Below are 23,680 nucleotides of genomic sequence, written 5' to 3' on the forward strand. Positions count from 1 at the left end.
TATTATTATAATCAATGTTCTTTTTTCTTTTTCTTACCCTGTAACCACTACATAGCGTCCGTTTGCCTGCTGTTTGAGCCGGTCTATAACTTTAAGAGAAACTTTGGCTTTTTTCTTCCCATAAAGATCCACTTCCTCTGGCAGCAAGTTGATTTCCTTTGCAAGCAGATCAATGTCTTTTGGTGTCTGTGATTGAGCAATATCAATATCACTAAAACCAAATGAAACAAAGTCATTGTGTCGTATAAATCTTATGTCCCCTTGAAGCAGAACATAGTTCAGCAGTAAAGTGTTATCCTGATTCAAGGTCAATTTAGGATCGATCCCTGTTAGTGGGCCCATTGTGCTATTTCTCATTCCAGCAAGTGCACCATGACTGACATATCAAAGGCCATGGTATGTGCTTTCCTGTCTGTGGGATGGTGCATACAAAAGATCCCTCATTACTAATGGGAAACTAAAGTGGGTTTCCTCTCCAAGACTAAATGTTAGAATAACCAAATGTTTGACATCCAATAGCCGATGATCTCTATAGTGCTATCATTAAAGAAAACAAACTTTAACTTCTGAAGTCTTCATCCAACATGACAAGACAGTTAGTACTGCTGCTTCGACTGTGGTAGTTGCAAGAGGAGATAACTACTACGCTAGTAAATAAAATCAGAATTTTCATATTAAATGCATCCCATGTACAGACAATCCTTTTATTCACAGATTTTGAGTTTTTAAAAATTAAAATTCTGGATATTCTGACTTCTGTGATATCCAACTTCCATGTAATTTACAAACAGATAGGATTCCTACCTTGGAACAGGAACTTTCAAATGGAGTGGAAGATATGTCAGATGCCATGTGCCAGATGCCTGCAAGGTATGTTAAAACAATCAAAAACCACAGATCCATTTTTGAAAGAAAAGATTTATTGGTAGTGACCACACACAAACCATGTAATGATGGAAGACTTTTCTACGAGATATAATAAAAATAAACAATCTTGTCTCTAACCTTTGGATACCCATATTTCAATTCGTGGAATGCAACTCATTACTCTATTTGGCAGTTGGGTATAAAATTGAACGTAGAGCTACAAAAATTGACATGATGCAATCTTTAAAATAATACTACCTTCATCATTAACGCTATCAGTATATTCTCTAATTAGTTAACAAAATATTAAAAATTGAAATAAATCAAGGCAAGACATGCATATACTGGCATTGGTCCAAGCTTAAGTTGGGATAACCCATTAAAATAAAGGATATTGAAGAATTAAATTAATTTCATTATAAACAAGCCTTCTGAGAGTGCTGCTAAACCAATGCATGTCCCCTACCGGGCCCAACAAGTTTTCTTATGTCTGTACAAAATGGGTAAAACGCCATGAAAGTCAAATGATCTGTAACAGTACATGATAAAGCTATACATCAAAATTTAGTTCAATATCTCAAGGCAGTGTGAAAACACATCTGTAAAACAAATTTCATATTTCCTAAGTTCAAAGGTCATAACTCTGTCAAAAATGGGGGGAGGGCACAAGATGTGGCCCAGTGGCAAAGTGCTCACCAGATGTACGGTCAGTCTAGGATCAATCCCCATTGATGGATCCATTGGGCCATGTTGTTCCATCCAGTGTACCACGACTGGTATATTAACGGCCATGGTATGTGCTATCCTGTCTGTAGAATGGTTTGTTTGTTTTATTTAACAACACCACTGGAGCACATTGATTAATTAATCATCGCCTATTGGATGTCAAACATTTGATAATTCTGACACGTAATCTTCAGAGGAAACCCACTACATTTTATTCTAATGCAACAAGGGATCTTTTATATGCACCATTCCGCAGACAGGATAGCACATACCACAGCCTTTGATATACCAGTCATGGTGCACTGGCTGGAATGAGAAATAGCCCAATGAACCCACTGATGGGGATCGATCCCAAACCGACCACACATCAAGCGAGCGCTTTACCACTGGGCTACGTCCCGCCCCTATCTGTAGGATGGTGCATATAAAAGATAACTTGCTACCAAAGGAAAAATATAGCAGGTTTCTTCTCTAAGATTATATGTCAAAATTACCAAATGTTTGACATCCAGTAGCTGATTAGTAAATCAATGTGCTCTAGTGGTGTCATTAAAAAAAACTAGTTTTTTTAACTTTCAAAAATGGGTCAATCACCATAACATGATAAAGCTATACACAAATTTTCATCTCAATAGCTCAAAGCATTCTGAAAAAAATAAAAAACATCCGGAAAACAAAATTATGTATCTCCTAAGAAATAACTCTGTCAAAAATGGGTAAATCACCATGAATGTCGAACTTGTAACAGTAACATGATAAAACCTTTCACTAAATTGCTCAATATCTCAAGGCATTGTGAAAGAAACTAAATGTGGGACAGATGGATGGACAGACATGGTAGGAGAGCATCAAGTAATGTTTTCTTTCATGTATAGTGGCCCAACTGTAACAATAATGTTTATGTTATTTTAAGATACAGAGTAAACATTCCAAGGAAATTATTGAGCAGATATTCTTTAAACTTCAGTCTCCTTTTAATAATTCAGTTATGACTAATATCACAGTAAAACTAATTAAATCATGTTTTTCTTGCTAACTACTGAATAAAATAAAGAGTTATGGCTAATAGCATAGTAAACTAACCAATAAAATCATATTCTGTTTGCCAACTACAATAATGTATATACTGTCTCACAAATCCAGAAGGTGGACACATAAGAAGTAATAACAACTGTTAACAAATTTCTTCAACTGTTTTTACTGGAAATTAAAAAGAAAAACTTCACAACACTTAAATCCGTACAAACCACATGAACATGATCAACTTAAACATTAATTTAGATAGAGTTGAATGAAAGAACTTTTAAAAATAAAATAACACATTCAATTTTCTGAAGTTTACATTTTTATTTTCTTATTTTGAGTCAGTAACAATTGACAAATAAAACTTTCAACAAAGTTAAAAACAAACAAATACCCACTTAAGAATTAATTATAAAATTATTTAATTTTTCATTTTTCATTTACTTGAAAACAAGTTTAAATTTGTCAGTTCCTTTATTTACAAAGGTCACTTTTTGAGCAGTTGATCCAATAAAATCCTCTGGTAAACAACTAATGTGCATAATTGTAATCTCAAAGAATGAATGAATGAATGAATGAATGAATGAATGAATGAATGAATATTTAACAACATCACAGCAAGAAAAATATATCGGCTTTTGTGTGTTAAATGTAATCTCATAGAGTAAATTGAAAGAAAAAAGGTAAGTTTTTAAAAGATAGGAACTTGGGATTCCAAAGTTTATCCAAATATTTTAAAATAATTTTTTGTTAATCATCTTATAACACATGACTTTTAAGATTTTGTTATTAACTGTTGTGAAAGGATAACTTGTTGAAATGCTGCTGCTTAAATCAACAAACAATAAATTTCACTTCATTTTTTTTTTCTTCGGTATTTCAATCGACCATAATAATGGGAGTATATACTGATAGCGAGTCCTACTATAGTATATTATACCCCGGATTGTTCTACAGCTCTCTTGGCCTGTTCCACAGTGTTCTGTAAGAGCATGGCGACTGTCATGGGGCCCACACCACCAGGAACAGGGGTGATCCATGATGCTACTTCCTTCGCTGAACTGTACTCCACATCACCTACCAGTCGGGTGCCTGACTTCTTGCTTGCATCTAGCAGCAAAAGAAATGAAATGGAAAGAGAATGGTTAAGCAGTCTTATTCATTTCAACTTATTTTCGTGCTTATATCCAATTAAGGTTCAAGCACACTGTCCTGGGCACACACCTCAGCTATCTGGGCTGTCTGTTCAGGACAGTGGGTTAGTTGTTAGTTGGTTAGTTGTTAGTGAGAGAGAAGAGGGTGTAGTGGCCTTACACCTACCCATCGAGCCCTTAAGAACTCGCTCTGGGTTGGAGCCGGTACTGGGCTGTAAACCCTGTACCTGCCAGCCTTAAGGTGTTAAATATACAACTGTCAAACTTGCTTAGACAAAAAGTTGGTCTTTTAATGAGGATGTACTGAAAATGTTTTAATTAAAAAAACAAAAACATAATGAAACAAAAGAAAAGAATATTTGTTTAATGACACCTCAGCACATTTTTTTCTATTGCTATTTGGTGTCTAACATATGGTTATTTCAACATGTGTCGAGAAAGAGAGAAAACCAGCTACCACACAGACTGTATCTACTGAATAAGCAGCAGGGATCTTTTATATGCACTTTCCCCATAGTACATACCTTGGTATTTGACTTACCAATTGTAAAGCACAGGTTGGAACAGGAAAACACATTTGTCCATTGAGGACAATTGATCCTACAACCTACTGCATCTCATGCAAGCACCACTAAGCTACATCCGGCACCCAAATGCCAAGAAAGACAATGTAAAATCCGTGTTAGTAGCACTGAAGTTATGAAATGATGAAAAGATGCCCAAACAAATGTTTTTTGGTACTGTACCTGGTATGGAGTTTATTCCACAGTCTATCACAACACATCCTGGTTTGATCCAATCTCCTTTGACCAATTCAGGTTTTCCAATGGCCACCACTAAAATGTCAGCATTTTGAACCTGACAAAACAGAAATTACATATCATTTTTAGGCAAGCTCTATAATACTAGGACCATTCAACAAGAAAATAACACAAAAACACTCCAGCAAAAAAAGAAAGAAAGAAATGTTTTATTTAACGACGCACTCAACACATTTTATTTACGGTTATATGGCGTCAGACATATGGTTAAGGACCACACAGATTTTGAGAGGAAATCCGCTGTTGCTACTACATGGGCTACACTTTCTGATTAGCAGAAAAGGATCTTTTATTTGCACTTCCCATAGACTCGTGGCAGGCCATCGGTCTACAGGCTGGTAGGTACTGGGTTCGGATCCCAGTCGAGGCATGGGATTTTTAATCCAGATACCAACTCCAAACCCTGAGTGAGTGCTCCGCAAGGCTCAATGGGTAGGTGTAAACCACTTGTACCGACCAGTGATCCATAACTGGTTCAACAAAGGCCATGGTTTGTGCTATCCTGCCTGTGGGAAGCGCAAATAAAAGATCCCTTGCTGCCTGTCGTAAAAAGAGTAGCCTATGTGGCGACAGCGGGTTTCCTCTAAAAACAGTGTCAGAATGACCATATGTTTGACGTCCAATAGCCGATGATAAGATAAAAAATCAATGTGCTCTAGTGGCGTCGTTAAATAAAACAAACTTTACTCTTTTTTTTCCCATAGGCAGGATAGCACAAACTATGGCCTTTGTTGAACCAGTTATGGATCACTGGTCGGTGCAAGTGGTTTACACCTACCCATTGAGCCTTGTGGAGCACTCACTCAGGGTTTGGAGTTGATATCTGGATTAAAAATCCCATGCCTCGACTGGGATCCTAACTGATTACCTACCAGCCTGTAGACCGATGGCCTAACCACGACGTCACCGAGGACAGTAAAAACCCCCACTCCAGAATGACAGTTTGCATGAACAACTGTGCCCTATAATGCCAGACAGTATGTATTAATGGGATGTACATATATAGTGTTTTCCCTAGCCTATTTTAGCATCGTCTTGCCTTAATCAACACCCTGAAATTAAACAAGCCCATTTCAATAATTAATTGCAAAATGCCTTTTATAAAATACTCGGGAACTGATTTGTAATACACATGTATATATATATCGCCACGTGAGAGACAGAAGGACGTAAGTGCACCAAAATTCACTTTTAAACAGCCAAGATAATGAAGGAAAACTGTTTTTCTTGATCAGTAATTCAGATGTCGAATTTGTTTTAATGACAATGAAAGCTGAACATATTTACGGTATTTATAGCATATTAGGTGTTTTAGTTATTTGCTAAAATATTCAGAAGCAAACATTCAAAAAGGAATAGAAGTAGAAGTACGTATTAATAAAATCACCGCTTAAACAAAATATTACATGAAAAAAGTAATTTTACTTTTGTTAATAATAATATGATAAATAAAATCACCAACTGAACAAAATAATAATGTGAAAAAAACTATTCTGACTCATGAAATCTTTGTTTTCTTTGACCCACCCCTTATTTTGTGTGACCTTATCTGGTGCAGGGTTTCTGCCAGAGGGTAAAATGGGTATGGTACCATACCCAAATATTTTTGCAGAATTTTTGTTTTAAGTTAACTTTTTGACAAAATTAATTACTCTTTATTATTACTGTATGATTTTCTTAATCCTAACCCTAAACTTAACCCACTTTCTTTCTGAGCAAGGACCCCCTATATCTCTGTTGATTGTGGTTGCATTCAGTTCCATAGAGTCATACCCAAAAATTTCTATCTGGTAGAAACACTGTGGTGGTAGTGCTCCATGTTCATTGTTTGATGACGGTGCATCTGAATCAAACGACTTGTCCATACAAAAACCTCTTTTTCTAGGCAAGTATTTGTTCCTGATGAGTCATCAGAAAAGCTGATGTCATGTGTGCAGTGTTCTTTGCGCCATGGGAATCCTTTTGCAGATAGTTCCTGGTTCTGCTGCCTCAGGGTGTACTTCACTGGTTTCAAGAATACCTGGTTTATCAGCTAGTGCAACAGACAAACCAGAATAGTTAAGCAAACTGAAACTGGTATTCTTTAATGAAGAAACTATGTTTAGCAGCTTATTGGTTTGGGATACACCGGAATGAAGTTCATTCAAGGAATATAGGGTTTACATTTCCAATGAGGATGTGTACTGAATATCAAATCCAGAAGTAGTGAACACTATACCATGTCCACCTGTTGAGTATGCAGGATTCTCTCCAGGTTATATTGAGTGAACAGTAAACCCTACAGCTTCTGCTGTGCGTTGGGTGTACTTTCCGGGTTCTGTTGTGTGTTCAGTGCACACTCCTGGTTTTGTTGTGTATTTGGTGATCTCTCCAGGTTCTGTTGTGTGTCCAGTGATCTCTCTAAGTTATAATGTGTGTTCAGTGATATCTCCAGATACTGCTTTGTGTCCAGTGGTCTCTCCAGGTTCTATTGTGTGTTCAGTGATCTCTCCAGGTTCTGTTGTGTGTCCAGTGTTCTTTCCAGGTTCTGTTGTGTGTCCAGTGTTCTTTCCAGGTTCTGTTGTGTGTTGGGTGTACTCTTCGTTTTCTGCTGTGTGTTCAGTGCACACTCCTGGTTTTATTGTGTATTTGATGATCTCTCCAGATTCTGTTGTTCAGTGACCTCTCCAGGTTCCGTTGTGTCTAGTGATCTCTCCAAGTTCTATTGTGTGTTCAGTGATCTCTCCAGGTTCTGTTGTGTGTCCAGTGATCTCTCCAGGTTATGATGTGTGTTCAGTGACCTCTCCAGGCTCTGTTGTGAGTCCAGTGATCTTTCCAGGTTCTGTTGTGTTTTCAGTGATCTCTCCAGGTTCTATTGTGTTCAGTGATCTTTTCAGGTTCTACTGTGTTCAGAGATCTCTCCAGGTTATGTATGATGTGTGTTCAGTGATACCTCCAGACTATGTTATGTGCAGTGTTCTCTCTGTCTTTTGCTGAGTGTTAAGTGATGTTGTGTGTGATATGTCATGATCATGGTATGTTGCATGTGTGTTCTGTCATGTTCTTCTTCAGGTTCTGTTGTGCATACTATGTCATGTTCAGGTTCTGTTGTGTGTGCCACGTCATGTTCAGGTTTTGTTGTGAGTTCTCTATTATGCTCAGGTTCTGTTGTGAGTGCTATGTCATGTTCAGGTTCTGTCGCAAGTAACTGGATAAAGACCGTGATATGTGCTGTCCTGTCTGTGGGGAAGTGCATATAAAAGATACCTTGCTACATTAGGAAAAATGTGGCGAGTTTCCTCTGATTACTATGAGTCATAATTACCAAATGTTTGACATCCAATAGCCGATGATTAATTAATTAATGTGCTCTAAACAAAATAAACAAATAAACTGTCGCAAGTGTTCTGTTGTGTATGCTATATATCATGTTCATGTCCTGTTGTTTGAGCTATGTTATGTTCATGTCCTGTCGTGTGTGCTATGTCATGTTCAGCTTATGTTGTGTGTGCTATGTCATTTTCAGCTTCTGTTGTGCGTGCTATGTTGTGCTAATGTTTTGGTGTGTGTGTTGTGTCATGTTCACATTCAACATTCCGTTGCTTAGCTCAGCTTAGTAACTGGTTTAACGTGTCCATAGTCCATATACCATTAGGGTTTCGAACATGCCTATCAAGAATCCGGCCTCCGATAGGATTGGGGGTCTCACTCAGGACAGGGATATTCTGTTGCAAATATTTGTTAACTGTAAAGTTAATTTAAGTTCATAGATCTTGCTATCATTTATGTTGAGGCCACATTCACTTTATTCGCCTTTTAACTTTACATCTGATTACACTGTCTTTTGTTACTGGACTTTGTCCTGGATAACTTACATTGATGTTTGTATGTGCAATATTGTTAATCCATAATGCCTACATTATGGCAATCCTTGTACATCTTCAAAGGCAGCTGAAAGGCGGAACTTGATCACCGTAACATATAATTAAATACATGTACATCCAAAATCAGTGTGATTATGCTTGCACTTTGGTCGTATATGCCACATACAACATTATTATGAATTAAAATTGTATCTACAGATACAAATTACATGTTGGAAACTTTGCTTCAATTAAAAACATTTCAAAATACTGTATTGTTCCTATTTGTAGCGTCCCCTCTAATATAAGCGCCCCCTATGATCACGAGAAATGTATCATGAAACGGTACCCGTAAAATAGTAAAACTGGCTTACCTGACTGCCGACTTGCAATGATTATAATCAGTCAACAAATAAAATCCAAACAGGTGAAGAACTACGACACTAGTATGGGTGAACAGTATGTAACACATGTTGTTTATCAAATGTATGTCGCTGTTATCTCCACGCAGAATGAACGCACGACACTCCGTTAACGCTGTTCAAAACCAGAAGTACAAACATACCGGTAGGTATTTATACCGACACTGTAACACCGTTTAAAAAACGGGTATGATAACTTTAACTAAACTGCAAACTGCAGTCAAATGTCAACAATTTAACTTTAACTAAACTTAAAACTGGAGTCAAATATACTCTTCAAAAGAAGAAACGCAAAACCACATTGTCGTAACATTTGGAGAATTGATTTAATTATCATTAATGTTGTTGTTCTTTAGGAAAGCCGTTGTGAGACGTGCTGTGTGAGGCCTGGCGTTGTCATGTTGGAACACTGCGTTGGCGTTGGCCATAACTGGAACGATGTGTGGCCGGAGGATCTGGTCAATGTAGCCCTGTGCATTCAGGTTGCCCTGCACGTGGACCAGGTCAGTTCTGCCAGTGTGTGAGATGGCTGCCCACACCATGACACTACCCCCGCCGAATCTGTCCACTTCCTGCACGCAGTTTGCCGCATAAAGTTCACCACGACGCCTATACACGCGACATCTTCCATCATGACGTCGGAGCAGAAATCGGGACTCGTCACTGAACCACACCTGTCTCCATCGCAGTTGAGGCCATTGTCGATGAATCTGGCACCACTGCAGTCGGAGTCGACGGTGTTGTGGTGTTAAGATGACACCTCGAACTGGACGTCTGGCACGAATTCCTACCTCACATAGGCGGTTCCGTACGGTCTGGTCGGATATCCTGCGCAAACCTGGTATTGCTGTGGCTGTGGAGGTGGCAGTAGTCAATCGTTCCCGAAGGTGGCGTACCCGGATGTAGCGGTCCTGCCCGGGGGTAGTGACCCCGTGGTCGACCGGATCTAGGGAGGTCACGTGTTGATCCATGTTGCTGGTAACGGTCCCACAGTCTGGAGATGGTGCTTGGGGACACATGGAATGCCCTGGCAACGGCCATTCTGGATTCGCCTGCGTCTAGTCGGCCGATGGCATTGTTTCTCTGCGGTTCACTGAGACGTGGCATGTCCTGGATTGTCAACTGTCGGCCAGATACAGAGGCCAGGCAAACGAACACCCTGCACTTTTATACTGTCGGTGTTCATGTTGCACGTGCAGACAACGCACGTGCAGTGGTGACATGGTTTGCACGTGGCTGCGTTTTTGCGAATATTCACATTTTGGAACTTTATTGTACAGTAGCTGCGTTTTATCGAATGTAACCGTGGGAATGTGTTTGGGACATGCAATGACCTTATATTCACAAAGCATGAACCGGTAGGAAACATAAAATCGGAGTTATAACCCATTTGTACCCTTTTGCGTTTCTTTTTTTGAAGAGTATATATTCAGACTGGGTGACAAAATGAAGTGGGCGAGTATGAGGGGTCTCAATCACACACCCCTCCCCCACCCCACTTTCAAATACACTCCGCAGGCCCTATATGCCTACGTGCACAGTACCATGTAGATACCATATTGTTCCTATTTGTAGCACCCGGGCGCGATGCAAAACACAAAGGGGGCGCGCTAATTAGAATACTAGAACACGTTTCGTAATACGTGTGAAAAATTCTCGTATCAAACTGTCAATGCGTCTGGCTCGCTTAGACATCAAAAGCTTTGCGGCCGAGTCACTCCACCAGTGACGTTTTCTTGTTGAAATGACGTAGCGTACCATACATCGTCAGCTGATTTATCGAAATACATGGTACTGTGCACGTAGGCATATAGGGCCTGCGGAGTGTATTTGAAAGTGGGGTGGGGGAGGGGTGTGTGATTGAGACCCCTCATACTCGCCCACTTCATTTTGTCACCCAGTCTGAATATATTTTAGTCGGTGTAAATACCTACCGGTACGTTTGTACTTCCGGTTTTGAACAGCGTTAACGGAGTGTCGTGCGTTCATTCTGCGTGGAGATAACAGCGACATACATTTGATAAACGACATGTGTGACATACTGTTCGCCCATACTAGTGTCGTAGTGCTTCACCTGTTTGGATTTTATTTGTTTACCGATTATTGTCATTGCAAGTCGGCAGTTTGACTATTTTACGGGTACCGTTTCATGATACACTTCTCGTGATCATAGGGGGCGCTTATATTAGAGGGGGCGCTACAAATAGGAACAATATGGTATTTGTTTTTCAAGAAAATTCACCAAAACATGTTTATTATTATAATTATGGTGCACATAAAATAGCAAACCATACAAACATTAATGTTACTGCAATTCCTATTTATATATACAGACACCATTCTTGTCTGTTGCCAAATGGTTCGTTTGCATGCAGTACCAAATATTTTTCTTAAATAGACCGGGCTCTCACAATGACAAAAGTCATATTATTTTTAGGATTCAAGCACATAAAAATATTGATATAATTATGCTCTATTGTACTTCGCATTTGTAATTTCTATCACAGACCGATAACAAAGAATACATAGGTGTCGTATTTGGCACATACAACCTATGTCAGACATAATTATATAACGAACTGTATTTAAAAAGGGTGTATCTACCATACACGACCAGTCGTGTTCACATAATGGACAGCAAGCAAATCGGAGGAAAGTCGTATGTGTTAGTTACGTCTATTTTCATGCAAATTGGTATCTGTGATTCACTTACGACCATTTAAATCCTTCTGTATAACCGATGCAATTAGGGACAAAGCTACAATTTTTTGTGACAATATGTGATCAGGGATGGTGATTCTGCATATGCAAAAAAGACGTTTTAGGTCATATCTGCCACTTACGACCTTTTAGCTCTCACGTGACGATATATGCATTATTAACTAATAAAATATCAAATTACATATACTTTGCAGTCCATTTACAAAAGCAAGAATATTAATTAAATTTATTTTTATTTTTTGTTGTAAATGTGAAAAAAGTGCACAGAAAATAGTATTAATGCCCCAAAGTGTTTAGTCTACCATGCCTTGACAAATATCTCATGAAAACACTAAGACATTTATAGTAACACAACGAGACATGTTGAAGTCTACAAACCTCTGCTTTGAGATCGACTGTTCTGGAATGACACTGAGTGACTGTGGCGTGGTTCCACAGGAGGAGGTCTGCCACTGGTGCACCGACTATCTTACTACGTCCCAGCACTACCGCTTTCTTTCCTTTTATTTCTATTCCTGAAACAACAAAATTAAACCAGGATCAAAGAAAGGTAAGAGTAATACTATTGGATAACTCGTTATATTGACTGTGTTTTAGTTTTTCTTTTTATCTCAATTAAAGTTTAAGTTTCTTTTGTTTAATAACACCACTAAAGCACATTGGATATCAAACATTTGGTAATTTTGATACATAATCTTACAGATGAAACCTGCTAATTTTTCCTTTAGTAGCAAGGGATCTTTTATACGCACCATCCCATAGACAGAATAACACATACCACGGACTTTTATATATCAGCTGTGCAATGGCTGGAACAAAAAATAATCCAAATGGGCTCACCAACTGGGATCAATCCTAATCATATTAAACCTATTGTAACCAAGTGGATTTGTCATTTATACAAAAATGTAATATTAACCATAACTACAAGCATTCTGGGAGTATTGCTAAAGCAATTCATGTCCCCTACTAGGCCCAACAAACTTTCACATCTCCTAAGTTTAAGGGCAAACTCGATATTGGGCCAAACCCAATGAAAACAAAATTTGATCAAAACCTTAAGGCATCGTGATTTAAAAAGTCTGGAAAACTGTACATTGATAATGGAAAGATGGAAACAAGTAGAGACAAAATCTAAAGACCCCTCTGGTTTGACTAATAAAGATGAAACTTTTAAGGGAATTGAGCCATTGTATAATTAGTTTTCGTCCTTGTAACATCAAAAGGAATGCCATAAACATGGCAAACTTGACAACTGTATAAAACATATTACATAATGTTTTTTGTTTTTTTTAAATGAACCAAATTCCCAGAATATTTACCTGTCCTGTTAATGAGGTCCAAACAGCCTCTAGGTGTGCACGGCAAGATACAAGACTGAAGGTCACCATGAGCCAGCCGGCCTGCATTGTTCAGGTGCAACCTAAAAAATAATACTAACTATCATAAACTGTTGTCTCTCAGAATTAGTGTTGTTAAGCGATGTCTTTTCTCTTATAATTACAAAATTCAGAATTTGTTTTATGAATCATATATCCAAGTTTCTATTATTGGATATAGTAACAATGAGAATAATCATCATCTTCACTGGGTTTTTGTTAAGGGAACATCCATTTATCATAGATTTGACACAGTTTCAGCCTATTTACTCAACACCAATCCCTGGCAATCTAGGCTATGATGCCATGACAAAAGGTTATGTTCATATTAATCATTCTAACTAACGAACTTAGTATGTCTATGATAATGGTGTATCACAATTGCTGTACACGGTGGCCTTATTTAAAAAATATTATATCTTTATATGGCCACTAATCAATGTCAATCTTACCACGTCAAAATTATGATGCAACAGAAATGGTACCTGAAGCAGGAGATATTTTAAAGTCTGTTCACATTATTTTTGCCTACATATTATTAACTGATTGTTCAGTTATGTGATTACTTTTGTGTAACCTAATCATTAAAGAACAGGTTTTTTAATAATTAAAAGTGACTTTCAAAAAAAACCTGTTTACCACATAACCATCTGTATGTTTGCATGGATTCAAAGTTACATAACCAACACACAAACAGAACATTGGTTTGCATTAAATATTATCAGGGCTTCTAGATTATGGTAGCTCCACTCCCATGGCTAGTGATATTCAATGTTGGGCTAGTAAATAACTACTACAGCCATGCCCGACGGCTAGTGAAAACAAATGGTCAAATGTTGCAGTTAAGTCTATTTTGTAAATATGAATATCCTGCCCCACCCCAACCCCTAATGTTAAACTTTTTAAGCTCAATCTCCCTCTTTAGGTGACATATCTGATTATCACTATTATTTAGTAAAATTGTATTAACTTAAAGTAAAGTAGGGCTAGTGAATTTTTAATCATGGCTAGTAAATTTTTAAAATCACTGATCCCATGCCTAGTGGATTTTATTAAAATTCTAGAAACCCTGAATATTGTACCATAAAGGATAAACAATATATACATGTTGACCTGCACTCACCCATCTACATCTTTACACTGTAACACTGTGTTGGTCACCAGATTGGAATCAATCTCATTATCAGAATCCAAAGGCAGCTGGAATAAGAATTATATACCGGTAGGCAATAAAATCATGCTACTGTACAGTTTATGTGAAAAATGTTTGTTTTATATTACATCACGTAATTAAAAAACTAAAGACTTTTTACTATGCAAAGATAAATAATTTGGAAAAGTAAATATTAAAAAACCCCAACATCTTATAGTTTTTTTTACTTCACAAAACAATGACATATTTGTGACTTTTAGTGCAATGAACTTTGGTAATTAGAATGATATACAGTAGAATCTTGTTGGGTCGAACTCGGAAGGGTCGAATACACCGCAATGCTCGAACCAAAAACAAAGTCCCAAGTTACACTTACACGTTGTTGACCAAATGGTTAGGTTGAACTACCTGATGGATCGAAGACTTTCTCGAGCATCGACGTGGTTCAAGCTAACAGGATTAAACTGGATTTTAAATGTTAACAAGCTTTAATGATTTTATAATGAAAAAAACTTCAATTACCTGAACAATGATTCCATGCACACTGCTGTCATTATTTAAGCGTTCAACTTCTTTTACAACCTGAATAAACAAAACAAATATTTCAAATAAACTCTCACAAATGAAACTAAATAAAATAAACTGACTTGTTTTTGGAAGTTTTACTTTAAAGGATTCTAAAGTTAAAAAAGTACTTTAAAATGTTTCTGAATCTTCACTAGAGAGTATTTTTTAACTGAATGAAGGGAAAACAAAAAATGTTAACATTCAGTTTCATTGGTCTTTAAATTTTAATAAAAACTCACTATACTAAAAGAACAAACTAATGAATATGAATGGTGCCCATAAAAATGTGACTGTGCAAACAGCTGTTTAATATATCACCTCATTCTGGCTTGCTGTTCTTGGAATCTTAATGTGGTCAGCCTTGATGCCAACTTCTGCTGCGGCCTTCAACTTCATTTTGATGTACACATTGGAGTCTTCTCGACCCCCGACCTGTATCCATATGAAAAAAAATAGAATTAAAGAAATATATTTCACTAATGCATAAATAACATCACAAAGTATTTTTGAAGACATACATCAAAGATTCCTTCCAAATAACTTATTAATAAACATGTATCTGTAACACATAAATCAAAATAATTCACATACACATTATTCATTCAGTGCTGCAAAGAAATGTGACAAACATAAATGTTTGATTCCCCATAAAGTAACTAGAAATAGGTTCATAGGACACTGATGAACTAAATAATTTTAACACAATTAGATGGAAATGCATGGACTAAAAGGCTTTACAATAAATGCACACTGCATCATTCAGTCAAATGAATATAACAGGGATGTGAAACGCATTTAAAAATAAAAGCTGAACTGATTTTAAAAAGCTGAAACCTCTGTACCATACCTGTATAAAGGTATTTTTTTTAGCATTTCAGAGTAAACTTTGTAAAAATTATTTTACACAAAAAAGCTGAAATCAGATAAAAAGCTGAAAAATCAAATCTCTGCATAATGAAATAAAGTAATATGCCATGAATTAAACAATATTTTAAGATGTTTTAAACAAGAAATAACTAAGTATCTGTGTAAAAAATTTTTTTATTTAATTCATGTGTTTCTTTGCTAGTTGAATAATGGAACACAAAAATGAACTTAGTTACCTGTACAATGGCAAGACATGGCTTGAAGTCGGGATATTTCCCTTGAATTGATTCAATTTCTTCCTTCAGTTTGGCACGGATGTCACTGAAAAACACACACAAAATATAAATATATATCAATATGTTATCACAATGACTGGACTTAGTGTGTGCAGTTATTACCAAACATCCATCCATACTAAATATGAAAGTGGACCATTAAGTAATTCAAGCACCCACCGGCAACCAAATTGCAGATAACACTGACCTAGACCTGCGGTAACATTCAGATCTAGGGGTGGACTTCTGAAAGATTACCATTTTTTTAACAATTTATACCACTATGCAAGTTATCCAGTAAAGAATTGTTTACATCTGAATGACCTTCATCTAGGGTTACATATTGAGGCCCAATGGAAAGGCTATCACACAAATTCAGAAGTAAAAATTAAATAAAGAAATTGTTTACACGTATCAGTAGTGGGCACTTGCAAAACTACCACTTACTTCAAACTAGTGATGTTGTAATGATTGATTATAATCAAAACCACATTAGTTAGGGCGTGACTGATGTAAGGATCAAGTAAAAAAAACTTCATAATCAACTGCTGTAGGGAATATTAATTGTAATTGTTCTTACAGATGGACTCAATGTTAACATGTTGGGATTTGGGGGTCTTTTAATCTGTATGTAAAGAAAACAGATACAGATTGAATAGATATTAAATTGTAAAATGAACATGACAACAGGTGAATAGTCATAATAACTCAAATCTTTCTCATGTTCATGTAATTATAACTGAATATGTAATCAAATGTTGATTGGTTGGTGCAGACCGATTATAACTGATGATTGATGATGAAATTCCAACCGATTCCTAACAGAACCATACCAAACAGGAACCATCCGTTACAGAACTTAGTTGTCAGGTAAAGACAATTAAAGAGACTTTAACCACGATTTACATGTGTACGTGACCTTGACATCAGTACACCTTGGAGGGAGGAAATATTTTATTTAACAACACACTCAACATATACTACTCAAAAGAATTTAAGGGTCAAAAATTTATAACCAAATAAGTTTCCGAGTGTATTAGATTGATGATGTAAACTACACCAAAAATTAAATTTATTGTTCCATATTTACAAAAAACCACAAATAAACGTCACTGTATACAAGAAAGTCACAAGACATGCTGTCAAAGTTGAAGGTTGTCAAACATGGATTTTACACATTAGAACATTCGTTTAATAGTGTGTGAATCCACCCCTGGCGCGAATACACTCGACACATCGTCGCCTCATGCTGTTGATCAGACGTCTGAAGAACTCTTGGGGAATGGCCTGCCACTCTGCCATAAGAAGTTGACCCAGATCATGAAGGTTGGCCGGAGGGGCATGGTTATCCCGAACTCTCCTGCCTAATTCGTCCCAGGCGACTCTATTGGGGCCAAGTCAGGCGAATACGCTGGCCAATCCATCCTGGCGATACCTTGTTGTCTGAGAAAGTCCGTTACCACCCTGGCGCGGTGGGGTCTGGCATTGTCATCCTGCAGAACTTCCCTGCCGCCAATCTGCTGAAGGCCTGGGAGAACCAACGACCGGATAATCTCATTCAGATAGCGGATTCCATTCAGATTGTCATCCACCACATAGAGGGGGGTCCTGTGGTGGATAGAGATGCCGCCCCACACCATGACGCTGCCACCACCGAACCGGTGACGTTGTCTAACGTTAACGTCAGCGAAGTGCTCCCCAGGACGTCTGTAGACACGAACCCGACCGTCGTTGAACTGGAGACTAAAGCTGGACTCATCAGTGAACATCACTCGACCCCACTGAACACGTTGCCACCGCAGATGAAGTGTGCAAAAGTGACGTCTGGCCGTTCTGTGACGTGGTAGGAGTGGTGGTCGAACAGCCTGGCGACGGCAGCGTAGATTATTGGCTCTCAGACGATTGCGTATGGTTTGATCAGACACTCGAGTTCCAGTCGCAGTCCGCAGATTGTCACGTAATCGGCGTGCAGTGGTTGTGTGTTGAAGTAGAGCCATATTGGTGATGTAGCGGTCATCTCTATTTGTAGTGCTTCGGGGTCTTCCCGAACGTGGACGATTTCGAACAGAATTCGTTGCTTGGTACCGTTGCCACAGTCGGCCAACGACACTCTGACTGACACCAAGTCTCAGAGCCACATTTCTTTGCGTATTTTCATCCCGAAGCCAAGCAATAGCCCTTCCTCGATCTTCGATAGTCAGTTGACGTCGTACCATTGTCGAATTTGGAGTGTGCACCGTACACGAACGCAAGCTCCAATTATATGGACATTCAGCATTGGGAACATGGAATACACATGCAAAGCGTGCAAATGAAGCGCTTTGTGAAAAAGCAAGATATGGGCACTTAGCAGACCTTTCGCTTTCGCCCTAATTTACGTGCAAATGTAAGCATGTTTTCGCCATTAGAACTAGTCGACAGTGTCAACGACAGTGGATTTTAATTCATTTATGGGTTGCTTAGACCCACTTTCGTCAAAATGGAACAATACCATGCGTGACATTGTGGTCTAGCTAATATAATTGACATTCAGAAAATAATGTCGAAAATATCGTCTGACCCTTAAATTCTTTTGAGTAGTATATTTTATTTATGGTTATATGGCATCAGACATATGGTTAAGGACCACACAGATATTGAGAGAGGAAACCCACTGTCGCCACTTCATGGGCTACTCTTTTCGATTAGCAGCAAGGGGTCTTTTATATGCACATTCCACAGACAGGATAGTACATACCACAACCTTTGTTACACCAGTTGTAGAGCACTGGCTGGAATGAGAAATAGCCCAATCAGTATACCTTGGAGTATAGCGATGAACAGAATTATATCACTGGATGAATGAAAAAGAAAGGAATATGTAACAACACTTGAGGATACTTTCAAACTATTGCTATTTGGTGTTATGAATATTTTCACTATATACAAATAATAGTGTTTTCCCTAGCTTGTTTTAGCATGGTGCAGCACCATGCCTCGATAGTCTAGAACCATCTTGCCTTAATCAGCACCATGCTGCCCTGAATTAAACAAGCCTTTTTCACTAATTAATTCTAAAACTGCCTTTATAAAACAGCCAAAAAGGTATTATTAATTAATAAAATATGCCTTTTATATATTTTGCCATTCATTTATTAAAGCAAACACATAAATTACATTAATGTTTATTTCAATTAATTTTTGTGTATTTTTAATGAAAAACAAGTGCCCCAAAAATGGTGAAAATGACCCAAAAGTGTTTGGTCTAACATGCCTTGCTAAATTTCTAGAGAAATCACTAAATAAGCATTTACCTTGGGCATATTTGACGTATATGAAATATTTAAGCTCATAAGTTATATGTATGATGTAACATGTGTACTCATGCATGACATACAGTATGTCCAGTACTATTATACTGGAACTCCAGTCTTCTGCAAGTGGGACAGGACAGGCAATTTATTACCTCTCTACAATATGAAATGATACAGAGATATGTAGATGTTAGTTTTAGTGTCTGCATGACCTAGTTATGTATTACCAGAGTAGTATATGACCTGAGTATAATAAAAATAATTCATCAGCGGAAGTAAGCCAGGCTAATAATAGATCTAACAGGAAAGAAATGTAGGTCAAATGATACTTTACATTATTGCTTTAAAAGATTAAACGTAATATGAGCATGATCTTAAAACACATAATACATAATGTATACTGAATATGTAGATCTGTAGATATCAAGTATCAAGGGATATTTAAAGTGAGCTTTGTGATCTACGGGTTTGGACATTGGACATCCAAGCCGAAGACAGCAGTTCAAATCCCAACTGAGACTAACAAGTCTCTTGCATTCTAAGTTTGTTTTGGGTTTGTTTGTTTGTTTGTTTTGGGGGGGGTGGGGGGTGGGTTGGTAAAATTAAATTTCTCCTGTAATATTTGTTATTCTAACATTTCAATTTTAACTCTGTTCTGATCATTTAAACACTATGTCTAAATATGTGATGCTATTTAAAAAATTATCTAAATATGTGGTGGTTTGTGGCTTGTGGCCGCGACACATGCTATATTCTTACAAAATAGCAGCAATCATGTACCAGTAATTTATCAATGTGTTCTGTGGGTCCGAAGATGGGCCCCTTCCCAAAGGAAAGAGGCATTGAAAATTATCAATTTCTATGGTAAAAATTCTCAATATATATATATTTAATATATGTCTGTTGTAATAGAGTAATTTAACAGTGATGTACTGCATCATTCGGTGACCAGAAAAAACATCCCAAGTATGACTTACTCCCACCAATTTTCCTAATTCCATCAGACATGGGACCCTGACAATATATGGGTAGTTGTCATTCTTAGGGAACTACTTGAGATGGAGAAAAAACATGACTGGTACAACTAATGTGACTGATCATATGTAACAAATCACACCCCGGTGAGTGCTCTACAACCAAACTACATGACACCAATCACTTGCTGGGAGGGGAATACATTGGAATCACATCATTACAAGCTGTAACCTGCCTCAATGATGTTGTGGTTAAGACATAAGGCTGGTAGATACTGGGTTTGCAACCTGGAACCGGCCTCGGTGGCACAGTGGTTAAGCCATCGGACTACAGGCTGGTAGGTACAGGGTTCACAGCCCGGTACCGGCTCCAACCCAGAGTGAGTTCCTAAGGGCTCAATGGGTAGGTAAGGCCACTACACCTTCTTCTCTCTCACTAACCACTAACAACTAACCCACTGTCCTGGACAGACAGCCCAGATAGCTGAGGTGTGTGCCCAGGACAGCATGCTTGAACCTTAATTGGATATAAGCACGAAAATAAGTTGAAATGAAATGCAGCCCGAACCAGTTCACACCCAGAGCGAGTTTTAACGACTCAATGAGAAAGTGTAGGACCACTACACCAACTTCTCTCTCACTAACAACTAATCACTAACCGGCAAGAGTTCCAAACGTTCCAGCATTCAGTTCATTCAGGCTTAGGGTTAGGCTCAGGGTTAGGCTTAGTGATAGTATTAGCATGCATGCTGGAACGTTCGGAACTCTTTCCCACTAACCTACTGTCCTGGACCTTAATTGGATATATAAATGAAAATAAATTGAAATGAATGAATCAATACATATGTAATGTTATTAGTAATTTGTAGCAACTAGTTATGTTAGGTTTGCTTTAACAAAAGTAATGTTATCTACACATCTTTTGTAACTTACTTTTTCAATTTTAAACGTATGCCTGTACTGTAATAACCTATAAAATGAATATTAAATCTTTTTATGAATTTGATGTTAATGGAACAGCAAATATTCTAAATGCACCTGTCAGTTTTGAAACAAAATAATACAATGACCTTTGTACTCAATGCTATAAAAACAGGCCAGACTTCGACAGAATAATGCAACAAATTACAAGTACCAGTAAACTATAATTTATATTTATAATGCAAACCACATTAAATAATGTGCCAGTATATACATAGATAAAAAAAGTCATAGTTAAATTACGTAATTAAAAAAATTAAAAATTAGAATACAAAAATGACCATGCAAATAAAAAATATACAACAATTACTTGACAAAATAAAGTGAAGTAGCTTTCCTTCTAAGGACAAAGTACCTGACAAGCGATTCATTGCTGCATATCCTCACAACTCTGTCATAAACATCTTTTGGGATCTGTCTTGTGCAGGATTTGATAATGAATAAACTTTTAAAGGCATATCTTCAGTCATATTGTTATGGCCCTTCCATTAGTAATATTACACACTTTTTACATGATCTAAAATTACTGAATGAATCAACACATACATGCAATTAATGTCAATCCTTAATCTTTTACTCAGAAAATAGTTGACCTTTGTTGCAGTTTAAAATGTATGACATAAAGGTCCCCGACATAGTGGAGCACAACGTTTACAAACATGACAGTAAATGGCATGATCACAAGAAGAAATGTTTATGACTTATTAGGACTGATTACAGTGTTCTCGCTGGGTGAAAATTAAAGGAGGGTGGCTGCACAGCACCACGCCATTTCAAAACAAAAAAAGTGGGAGAGCTTGGCTGCCATATAATAACGTTGTGTGTTGGTCGACTTAATGGAAAGACATACTCCTTATTTTGCCTCTCAGTATTTGGTACAAAAAAGTTGATATGAAATACAAGCTGAAACAAAGATGCTGTCAGTCTGACATTCACGGGCAGTTTCAGTTTTGCTGAACCGATCAAAGTTTTAAGATTATTTTAATAAAAATTTCAAGATACCGATTATGAAAAACAATAAATATGTTTGTAAAGACATCCCCTAATGTGGGATAACATGAGTTTTTTATTTCCATCTTCATTGAATAAATCGATCACTTTGATATCGCCAGCTGATAAAAAGTTTTGTTTTTGTAAAGGCAGTGTATATATTATTTGTCACCCAAAATAAATTATTTTAACCCGTCATGACCATGTAAATGATGTCATAAATTCAATGCAAAAAAAAAAATGAGTTATGCAAACTATACTTATGTGAACGCTGCACATACAAAAGTTTTGAAACTATCGCAATTGTTAGATGTCTGCCTCCCCACTCAAGGACAATTTTTTTTGGGGGGTGTCCTTGTAGACATATACTCTATAGAAATAAAGATAAAAATCTGGCTTTTATACATTGAGTAGAATATATTGTTAGTTATTTAGCCCTGGAATAATTTAGTGTTAGTATATTTAGGCCTAACTATTATTGATTATTTAATTACTAAAGGAGACATATACATATACATTCAAGAAATCGTTAACCTGTTAAAATCTATAAGTTATTAATAAATGTTATTGAAGTTTGTTGGTGATCTTTTGCCTTCATTAATAAATTGACCATTTACCCAGGGCTTCTAGATTATGCATGGTAGCCCCACTCCCATGGCTAGTGATATTCAGTGTTGGGCTAGTCAATAATTACTATTGCCATGCCCGATGGCTAGTGAAACAAACCTGCTAAATGTTGCAGTTAAGCAACATTAAGTCTATTTTGTAAATATGAATATTCTAATCCAACCCCAATCCCCAATGTTAGTGTATTTTTAAGCTCTATCTCCCTCTTTAGGTTACATATCTGATTATTACTATTATTTAGTAAAATTGTATTAACTTAAAGTAAAGTAGAGCTAGTGAATTTTTAATTGTGGCTAGTAAATTTTTAAAATCACTGATCCCATGGCTAGTGAATTTTATAAAAATTCTATAAGTCCTGATTTACCAGACACTCAGTTTTGCCATCCACCACTTGAGACTGCCCCCTTTGAACAAATCCATTAGTTCTCAATGCTGGTTAGTGAATTTTTGTTTTGGATTATAATATATAGGGCACAAGCAGGCTTTCTTTTTTCTACCATGCTACGGGCCTGACAAGTCAAAGTTTCTGTGAGGGCTAAGCCTAATGGCTTTATCAAACACTTGCTACAGACCCCACCCCCACTTGAGGACAGATATGTATGGGGGGTTTCTTTGTCCCACTCTAAATAAAGATAATAATGACTTGTGCCCCACCACTAAAGATTGAGATTGTCCACCCACCCCACTTCAAATATCGATTGTACAGGCATGGTGGAGGTGGCCGATATTCACGGTTCTACTGTAGACGATAATCCGATAGTGACCATTTAAAAAGCACCATAGGTCAAGGCTTTGCATCGATACGTTGCACATGGTTTAGTATGACAACATCTGTACATATTACCAACATCATCCAGGTATGCCTAAATACAAGGCTGTATCATTGTTACAGGTAATATCTTACGCTGAAGCATCTTTTCCGCTCAACACCTTTGCCATTTTTCTCTCTTCTTGTTTGGTTGATCACTTCTCCAACTGGGGCAAAAGTTCATTTAAAG

General features: G+C 37.3%; 1 protein-coding gene across 2 annotated transcripts in view; it reads right to left on the reverse strand.

Moving 5' to 3' along the window:
• The window catches only part of LOC121371275 (C-1-tetrahydrofolate synthase, cytoplasmic-like), a 42,761-nt gene extending 19,081 nt beyond the window's left edge, over positions 1–23,680 (reverse strand). The window contains exons 1-12 of one of the 2 annotated variants that reach the window (XM_041497044.1): positions 23,587–23,668; positions 21,018–21,054; positions 15,779–15,863; positions 14,994–15,107; positions 14,631–14,690; positions 14,079–14,155; positions 12,899–12,999; positions 11,955–12,091; positions 4,517–4,628; positions 3,557–3,726; positions 805–863; positions 38–211 (exon numbers count right to left, since the gene is read on the reverse strand). In XM_041497044.1, the coding sequence (XP_041352978.1) occupies positions 38–211; positions 805–863; positions 3,557–3,726; positions 4,517–4,628; positions 11,955–12,091; positions 12,899–12,999; positions 14,079–14,155; positions 14,631–14,690; positions 14,994–15,107; positions 15,779–15,863; positions 21,018–21,054; positions 23,587–23,596 (1,136 nt within the window). In that variant the 5' untranslated portion in view covers positions 23,597–23,668. Of the gene's footprint in view, positions 1–37; positions 212–804; positions 864–3,556; positions 3,727–4,516; positions 4,629–11,954; positions 12,092–12,898; positions 13,000–14,078; positions 14,156–14,630; positions 14,691–14,993; positions 15,108–15,778; positions 15,864–21,017; positions 21,055–23,586 lie in introns of both variants that reach the window. The other variant, XM_041497045.1, reaches the window with a different exon arrangement.

Source organism: Gigantopelta aegis, chromosome 4, assembly GCF_016097555.1.
Source record: "Gigantopelta aegis isolate Gae_Host chromosome 4, Gae_host_genome, whole genome shotgun sequence".
NCBI classification, from domain to species: Eukaryota; Metazoa; Mollusca; class Gastropoda; order Neomphalida; family Peltospiridae; genus Gigantopelta; species Gigantopelta aegis.